Raw genomic sequence first — 9914 nt, 5'->3', positions numbered from 1 at the left:
AGGCAAAAACTGAAACATGGATGAGCTCCCGCCTAAATCCTAGTGATGGTGATGATGATGATAATGGTGGCACTGACAACAATTAGTTTGCCTTATCACGTGCCAAGGACTTAATATATTTATCTCGAATCTTCAAAACTATCCTACAAGATGGGGACGATTCTATGGATGCATGAGAAAAATGTAACTCAAAGAGATGTAAAATCACTCTGATAAAAGCCCAACTGAAATGTTTACACCCATTCTCTCAAAAGTTTTAGTTACAATGTCCCCTACAGAGCCCACTGAAACACACATATATGCACACGCATGTGCACACACGCTCGTGCACACACACACACTTGTGCACAAACACACACACACACCCTCCATTTCTCCCACTCCCCCCCAGCCCCACGGTGGAATAATAAAAAGCCTCCAAAACCATTTTCAAATCAAGTGGTAGATTTATTGGCTGTCTCTGTTATTCAGTGAGGTTAAAACGTCTCAGCGTAGGACACTCTAAACCTCGCTTTGGCTTCCCGTTGTGCTGCAAGACCAGCAACAGGAGCGCGGGTGGACAGTCAGTGGATGACAGAAGCAAACGGCCGCCGGCTCACATTGCTACAGTGATTCGTCCATAGGTTTAGGGAACATTTCGTTTGTTTTTCTTTCATAGCATCTTCCTCTTTTCAAACTCCTTCAGGAACAGGAGAGAGGGAGAAGAGAGAGGGGATTAAAGATTAAAAATCCAAATTACATTCACGGTCAAAATGATTCTTAAAACGTCTTGTTTTTAGGATCCAATGAGCAACCAAAAATTATAGAAGTAAAATACCAGGATGAGGTTACTGAACACAAAATGACAGTTTTCAAATGAGCGCGTGTCAGTCTGAATTTCACTAAGCTAGATGCGGAGCTTCAACTTTGTCTCCTAAACGCGGGGGCTGCGAGGCTTTGAATTACTCTTGTTTTCTATGGCAGTGTTATCATTAGGAGCTGACAGACCTGACTGTGCTTATCCAAACCTTTAACGCTACACGTGACACACACCAGCCCTTTTAATAAAACAATGGATTTGTTTAGTTTTTCAGAGAATAAAACTGAACACAGATTCAGTTCAGATTTAAACCAAACGTCAAGAACCTCAGAAATATATGAAAAGGAAACAATACTGAAAACCACATTTCTCTAGATTGTAACCATTAGAATGCAGCAAAATGTGTAGGTGCCTGCTGCCACCTACTGGAGTAAAATGGTAACACATGTCTCTGATGTGAATTCAAACATTTATTTGCTTTTTCTCTTCCTTCCCCTCTTTTAAACAAAATTCTTCACACACTCCCTAACCACCCAGATTTCTTTTAAACACTATGGCACACTGTGTCACATTCCACAAGACACGATCATGCAGGGAGTCAATAAAACAAGGAGTTAATTTTATTATCCCTAAGACAATGCCAAAGAAGATTATGCCAAAACATTGTTCCCTCCTGGGAAGACAATCGGGGCCTGTTTTCAGCATGTGCAAAAAGTTTTGTTTTTTGTGGGGTTTTTTTGTAAAGTCCATAATCATCAAAAAAGTAAAGAGAGAGAGAGAGAGAGCCTTAAATGATCACTCAAAGAGATAGGCCAAAAATCACTGCAAAGAGATTATGGAAGACACCAACTAAAATCTGAAAACCCCCAGCCTCTTTAGATCTCCCTCCATCCTGACTCCCAGTTTTCATTTCTTCTTAGTCGGTCTTTAACCTCTCTCCTTGGGAAAAAAACCTATGGAGTTAGCATAGCTATATCCCAAAGGCCCTCGATGGAAAAAAACAAAACACAAGGCAATTCTCTGCACAACCCCCAAAATGGAATTCAGGACACTTACGGACTCTGAAATGCTTTTTTGTATATCATACCTTACTACCCACAAAAGAGCAAATCTAGATGTTTGAAGAATAAAGTTTTTGAATCAGAACACTATTCCTTGTCATGCCCGATTAGAACATTAGGACCAAAAGGTGGAGTTGCTAGAGACTGTTAAGCTGCACACCGGAAAGAAAGAAACAGGAGAGACCCAGAAGAAAACACCATGGTTTCCAGGCACCCTGTGTGGCCTCCCACTTTTAAGGCCAGTAACTTCCGAGCACTCAGGCCACTGTTCCAGCTCACCTTGTATATGGTGGTTCCCAGCTGTGCAGGGGACATGCTGACCACAACTCCCGCACTCTGCAGGGCTGCGATCTTCTCTTTAGCTCCACCTTTTCCTCCAGCAATAATTGCCCCCGCGTGACCCATTCTTCTGCCGGGAGGAGCAGTTAAACCAGCAATGAAGGACACCACAGGCTTGGCCTTGGGACCCTGGAAAATGGGATTTTAGACACTCTGATGAAGAAGTTGATCGAAACTGGACCTCCGACTCATGACTCTGCCAGAAAATGGCAAATGGCTGGGGCCCTTCACTAATCTTCAATAAGAAAACAACACGGGCTTCCCCGGTGGCGCAGTGGTTGAGAGTCCGCCTGCCGATGCAGGGGACGCGGGTTTGTGCCCCGGTCCGGGAAGATCCCACATGCCGTGGAGCGGCTGGGCCCATGAGCCATGGCCGCTGAGCCTGCGCGTCCGGAGCCTGTGCTCCGCAACGGGAGAGGCCACAGCAGTGAGAGGCCCGGGTACAGAAAATAATAAATAAATAAAATAAAAAAAGAAAACAACACAAATATTGAGCTATGACTGAAACCACTGCATTCTCCTTTGAGATGACTTGACTCTTCCTACAAACTCAAAAAAACAATCCTGAAGCAAAACTGTTACCTGTTAAGATATTAAACTTCAAATTCACCCCCACAAGCTGTTTTACAAATACATATGTCACTCTTTCGTTTGAAAAACAAAAAAGCACACTTGAAAATACATAAGTTATGTGATTTGTGATAACGAATTAAGACACAGATCAGGTTGTTTTAGTTCAACATAACTCTGTCTTAATGCTTTTGCATTAAATCTACTGCAAATATGTTAGTTTGGCTGAAGTACAAGAGAAAATCTGGCCTCACACACATATGTACTTGGAAAAGGGAGAAGTATTTTAATATCTGTCAGATAACAGGATATTCCTTGGCACTACACAAACCTCTTCAAATGGTAACCTGAAACCACAGTCCTTTGTTACCTCAAAATTCATTCATCATTCTGGATCTTTTGCCTACAATGATTTTGTAACATCCATTGGTCAGAAGGAAAATACAGATTCACTGAGTTATGTAGCTCTTCCAAGTGCTGATACACTTCCTCATTCAACATCATCAAATCACTCTTCAGTATCACCGCCAATCTCCTTAGAAAAGTCTTTAGTAGGGTGAAGTTCATGGTGGCAGAAACAAGTTTTCCAAAAATATACATTTGCAAGTTCAAACTTTATCACTGTCAACGAATACGAGGAGTTGTTTTCCTTGACACAGCAGGATTGCTTTGTTCATTTTTGAGAAAAGATCCGCCAAATAAATACCAAGGTCTGAACAACCAGTCTGCCTGCCAGACATTCTTTCAAATAAAACGTGTTGCATGAAAAAAGCAGCTAGTTCAGCTCACAACTCAACTGGCAAAGTGCTTTACTTCCCACTTCATCACAAAATACTGACTCCAGGGTCGAGACTTAATAAAATTAATAATTCTTACTGCTTCTTTAAGGACATTCTTAAAGGAAACTGGCTTTTTTTAAAGTGCAAGTGCATGGCAGCGCAAGGTCACTGGCACAGTTCGCTTGGGCTAAGCTGACTCGCGTGAAGGCACCAGCACGCCAGGCTCCGCGTGTCTGACGCTCTTTACTCCAGTCCTGCCCCCACCATTCCTCCCTGCTCTTTACCCTCCAGGAATGCCAGACGGCTCTGCCTCTGGGCCCCTCTCTGCTGAGAAAGTTCTCCATCCTCCTTGGATACCTGGCAAATTCTGACTTAATTTTTAAGGCCTGGCTCAAGCCCCTTCTTCACCCCTAAGCTCTCCAACTCCCAACCCCCCTCCCGCTCTCTCCACAAGTGCTGGTTAGCTGCTCATCTCCTGTTCAGAGACTCTGCTGTGCCTCTGACACATTTCTGCCGTTACCCACAGCACACTGGCTGTAGCTTATTCCCCACGTGCTCCCCTCCTAAACCATGAATCTCTGAACGCCGGGACTACGTTTTCACTTATTTCTGTATGCCCAGCATCTACCATAGTAGAGAACTGAGATGAAAAGACTCTGTAAGTCATTTACTTATTCACTTGTAGGCTCTGCAAAGGATGTGAGCACCTGGTATTCGAGTGGCGCCAGTTTCCACTGGATCCCTCTGTCCCTATCCTCAAATGGTGGGAATATTACACTAGAAAGAAACAAGATTAGGATGAACCTAGAATGTCAAACAAATGTACACTCTGTCCTATTGACGAAGAAGAGTCACTTGAGATTTTTTAAGGAGCGTAAACTAGAATTGAAAAGACTATGAAAAAGCGTAGTCTGGGGCTTCCCTGGTGGCGCAGTGGTTGAGAGTCCACCTGCCAATGCAGGGGACGTGGGTTCGTGCCCCGGTCCGGGAAGATCCCACATGCCGCGGAGCGGCTGGGCCTGTGAGCCATGGCCGCTGAGCCTGCGCGTCCGGAGCCTGTGCTCCGCAACGGGAGAGGCCACAACAGTGAGAGGCCCACGTACCAGAAAAAAAAAAAAAAAAAAAGTGTAGTCTGAGAACAGGATACAGAAATGAGAAGCGTGGAAGCCTAAAAACAGGAAGACAAGTTAGGATGGCATGACTAGAGTCCAAGCAGATGCCCCGGACTGTGGACTCTTGTCCTTGAGCCCAGCAACCTGACTCCTGACCCCTCACAGCGTAAAGCAGAAGTCAGGCAGACCTGGGTAGGAACCTCAGCCCTGGCTGGTTTGCTGTGTGCCTGCCATCGGCAAGCTGCCAGTTTCCTTACTCATAAAAGGACAAAAACATCTAATCCGAGGGTCAAGATTAAACAACACCACTCCTGCAAATAATTACTGTCATCATGATGATAATAATAGTAGTTGTAGCAGGAGGCGACATTACTGAGTGTTCGCTCTGCGTCAGTTACTGTGCTAAGTGCTGAATATGTCACCTGAAATGTCCAAGCTAGAATCTCGTACACAGTAGGCCCTCAATAAAACTTAGTTCCATGAGACCAACCAGGAATAGGAATACATGTGCCAAATGAAACAAAATGTAAAGCTTAGTTTTTCCCACTAAATTCTAAGCTACTCAAGCTATTCATGTATTCTATATACGTTTTTAAATTACGGTGTACAGTTGGCCCTCCATACCCACAGGGTCTGCATCAGAGAATAGAAAATGTATGTGGGAAAAAGATTCCAGAAAGTTCCAAAAAGTAAAACTTAAACCTACCATGCTAGCAACTATTAACAAAGCATTTACACTCTATTAGGTATTATAAGTAATCTAGAGACAAAGTATATGAGAGGATGTATGTAGCTTATATGCAAACACTATGCCATTTTATATAAGGCACTGAGCATGCATGGATTTCTGCAGGGGTACTGGAACCAAACCCATGCAGATACCAAGGGATGACTGTAATGTCATATAACCTAAACTTTTTTTTGTAAAAAGAAGTCAGTTTTTACCTAAATTTTAAACTTCACAAACTTTCTGAGCTCAAGAGACTCTAATAACATTTTACTCCCATCTCCTAACAATTTACTTTATTCTTTCACTATTTGCCATTTACTGGTTCCTAACATGCCAGAGGACTGCGCTGGGCACCAAGTACACCAGCTCCTTGCTCTCCATAATACAGTCTAGAGTGACAGTCAGGTGTTAACTAAGCACGCCTTGCAGAAGGAACAAGCAAAGGCAAGTGAGGATGAAAACAACCGGCACATCAGATGGGACACGGATCTGAAAAGGAGGGTCAGGGTGGTGTGTGAGGGGCTGGAATACCATGCTAAGTCTGCCCTTTGTCCTACATGGATGGCAATAAGCAGGCTGGCGGGGGGGGGGGGGTGGGGGTGGGGGGTGGGGAGGTGGAGGGAAAGAGGAGCAGAGATATCAGGAAAAAAATTACCGAAGTGGTCCAGGTGAGATAAGATGAGAGCCTGCACCAGAGCAGAGGGACTAATTACAGATGACAATGCTCTCAATCTCCACAAACTGCTAAGATCTCAGAGACAGATCTCGGTAACTGAGTGGAAGCAAGAGCTGAGGGAGAAATAAAAGACGGTTCTGGGGTTTCCCTGGTGGCGCAGTGGTTAAGAATCTGCCTGCCAATGCAGGGGACACGGGTTCGAGCCCTGGTCCGGGAAGATCCCACATGCCGCGGAGCAACTAAGCCCGTGCACCACAACTACCGAGCCTGCACTCTAGAGCCCGTGAGCCACAACTACTGAGCCCGTGTGCCGCAACTATTTAGCCTGCGCTCTAGAGCCCGTGCTCCCAACAAGAGAAGCCACCGCAATGAGAAGCCTGCGCACCGCAACGAAGAGTAGCCCCCGCTCGCCACAACCAGAGAAAAGCCCGCGTGCAGCAACGAAGACCCAACCAGCCAAAAATAAAATAAAATACATAAATTTATTAAAAAAAAAAAACACGATGGTTCTGAGGTTTCTGCCTTGGGAACTGCATGAAGTGTGATGCTGATTATACGCAACGACCATTCGCACTTAGGGAACAGGCACTATCTGGGGAAGAATAAAGATGAGAAGAGCCAGGAGGATGAATGGAGGCCCTGGTGACTAGCGCGAGAGCAACGCCAGGGTGGACAGCAGATCCGACAGCAGCAGCGAACAGCTGCTTACTAAGAGTGCTTACCACGTGCCCAGGGCAGCTCTCCTCTATGTTACTGAGCCATAACATAAGAGTCCTACAAGGATGCTGGGAGCAAGACACTACTGTATCCCTATTTTGCCAATGAGGAAACTGAGGCACAGTGAAGTTAAGGAACATGCCCAAGGTCACACAGTTTCTAAGTGGCAGACAGAAGCCAAACTGCTGAGGATCAGGGAGTGAATAAAAAGGAAAAAAGAAAAAGTAAGAGATCCAGAGAGTAACGGGAACTTTTAAAATTACCACAGAAGAAAATCAAGTAGACTCAAAATAGCCCTTGAAAATTCCTTCAATTACATATGCATCACTCTGTATACACTACCCTACAGGTGATATTATCGGTTCCTTTAACTCTCCGTTACTCATTATTTTTCAGCGGCATTTAATTTTGATGCATTCACTCTCAATCTCTTTTACAAGCGTAGACACAAGTTATCTCCCGCCCTCCTGCGCGGCCTCCTGAAGATGCATCTTCACTCATTCGTCAGTGTCAGGAACATCCTGGAAACCATGTGAATGCTCTCCCCAGGTCTTTGCCGCAGTGGTCCAGAGCACACGTTCACTGACTGGGGGCTGGCAGGCACCAGGCTGCTTCCGTCGTTACTGTGCCCTCTCTCTTTCTCTTCCCACCACCCTCCTTCACCCCAGGCACAGAGCTTAATTCCCTTAAGTTACGTGAAATTATGATACAACGCCACACTATTCTTTTTCATTCGAAGGGAGAGGCAACAAGGAAAGCCTTCATAGGACATAGTTAATAAAGCTTTTCTACTTGACCTTTGAAGCGAAGTGCTACTCTACAAGGATAGACTGAAGCTAGAGGGAGGCAAGCTCCTGGAAAAGGGTATAAAGGACAGGTTCTTTAGAAGGTCAGCCTTGACAGAGAAAGAACACACATCCCCTGAGATGAGGAGAAAGGACACCAATGACAGGTGAAAATGGAAATACGCAGGTCAAATGACAGCTTTCAGGCTGATGGCCTGGAAGTTCTCCCTTCAGCAGGAGGCCAACTGACCTACCATGAAGTGTGAGGAGATGCCTGGGGGGAGGATTCATTCGAGAAGCAGAGAACAGGCCCCAGGGGAAACGGGGAGGAGAATCCACCCAGAAAGGGTCCCAAGTTCCCTGAGTGGCCAGTACTCCAGGTGCAGCTCAACAAGGTTTAACTTTATCTTTCACGTTTGCTTAAAAAATTTATCTTTGAAAAAAAACAAAATAACTTCTAAAACAAACCGGTGATATTATTCAAGGGCAAAGAGCTATATATATTTTTTTCCAAACCCAAACTTACTGAATTATGCTGCCTCAAAAATTCTGCAGCATTTTCTTCTGCATTACCACCAATTTCGCCAATCAATATGATACCTTCTGTGGCCGGATCGTTCAGAAAGATTTCAAGGCAGTCAGTAAAATCTGTTCCATTGAAAGGATCACCTCCAATGCCTGGAAAAGTCAAAGAATATCACCAGCTGAAAACTGGATGAATCATATAATTCAGGTCAGGAAATGCTGTTTTACCTGGTTTCTTATTTTGCCTACCCCTTTCTTACCAATATTTTTAAATGTGTCATCACTCTTGCATTTAACATTTAAAAATCACAAAATGCTACATTTATTTCTGCTTATAATATCACATGAATGCTAAACGGTGGTGGTGGGTTCCTGTTAGTCACAAAAACAGCCCTCTTTTTGTTTAACTCCTTATCAAGACTCCTCCCTCCCACAAAATTATTCCTAGATAGTTCTTTAAAAATGAGCTTTCTATATAGTTTCCCTAATTAGGAGAACTTTACTTCTGAAAACACATTAGCTTTTTCAGGGACATGAATTACTGTTTTCTATGTTATAACTTTTAACTTTGTTGGCTTCTGGTGAGTAGTTCATTATCAGTACCTTGTATATAACAGACGATAAATTCTGAAATTAAAAATAATCTGGATTAGCTAATCTGGCGTGTGTGTCTGTCTGTGTGTGTCTGCGTGTTAACATTACCTTCACTGTGGTAGTTCGCTGTGATTTGTTATTTTCACATGAACCGCAAACTTTATTACCATATTGGAGACTTAATACCACATTGGAAATAAATATTGGACATTTGTATTTCTTCTACAGTAAAAAAAAAAAAAAATGAACATTTAAGAAAATGTGTATTGGTGAGAATATCTTCTCTGATTAAACACTTAACCCATTTCTTTGCACAAAGTAACTCTTTCATGAGGGACATTGCACAGGAACCACTTGCAAGTTAAGACACAAGTCCCAGTGAGGGGAGGGGGGGGTGTCTTGATCCCTCTTACCTCTGACCCAAAGTGAGAGATGACAAGAGACCACACACAGAGGCTCCACTATAGGCACATGGCTTTTTAGCACAAGTACTTGGACTCCAGGCAATATTCCCTACAGACTGGCTGACACTCTTAAATTTTTAAGTTATAAAAATGTATTTTATAATAGATAAATACGCAGGACTGGCTCCCTACTCTTCAACACACCACTCAAGAATGAAACTGAGGAAGAGAAGCGGCATCCACTGAGTGCCAGCCACGTGTCATGTCCTGTGCCTTAGCACACGTCGGGCCCGCCATTTCCTCATCCCTCCAAACTCTCTGTGACATGGCAATTATTACTCTTCGTTCACAAATTAAAAACAGAGGCTACAGAAGACAGAACTGCCAACTCTATTTCAAAATCTTTTCTTATTTTCCATCACGCTATCTTGTATCATAGATTGTGCTTCTGCGCATAGAAAAGCTAAATTAATGTTTCATAGTGATTTTACGAATTTGAGTCTTTTTTTTTTTTTTTTTGCGGTACGCGGGCCTCTCACTGCTGTGGCCTCTCCCGTTGCGGAGCACAGGCTCCGGACGCGCAGGCTCAGCGGCCATGGCTCACAGGCCCAGCCGCTCCGTGGCATGTGGGACCCTCCCGGACCGGGGCACGAACCCGTGTCCCCTGCATCGGCAGGCGGACTCTGAATCACTGCGCCACCAGGGAAGCCCACGAATTTGAGTCTTAATAAAAATACTACAGGGTTATATTTTATAATTTTTTATCATAAAATGCTGCCTTTGATAAGCCTCTAAAAGATATTCTAAAAGTTTGAAGGAATAT

General features: G+C 44.0%; 1 protein-coding gene across 1 annotated transcript in view; it reads right to left on the bottom strand.

The window, feature by feature from the left end:
- Positions 1-426: 426 nt before the first annotated feature.
- SUCLG1 (succinate-CoA ligase GDP/ADP-forming subunit alpha) overlaps positions 427-9914 on the bottom strand; it is a 33913-nt gene continuing 24425 nt past the window's right edge. Inside the window, exons 7-9 of the mRNA XM_067704540.1 lie at positions 8095-8246; positions 2140-2328; positions 427-679 (exon numbers count right to left, since the gene is read on the bottom strand). Of these exons, the coding sequence (XP_067560641.1) occupies positions 653-679; positions 2140-2328; positions 8095-8246 (368 nt within the window). The 3' untranslated portion in view covers positions 427-652. The remainder of the gene's footprint in view (positions 680-2139; positions 2329-8094; positions 8247-9914) is intronic.

Source organism: Pseudorca crassidens, chromosome 14 (genome assembly GCF_039906515.1).
Source record: "Pseudorca crassidens isolate mPseCra1 chromosome 14, mPseCra1.hap1, whole genome shotgun sequence".
NCBI lineage: Eukaryota > Metazoa > Chordata > Mammalia > Artiodactyla > Delphinidae > Pseudorca > Pseudorca crassidens.
Note: the sequence above shows the minus strand (reverse complement) of the source record. Positions and strands in the feature narration are given on the sequence as shown.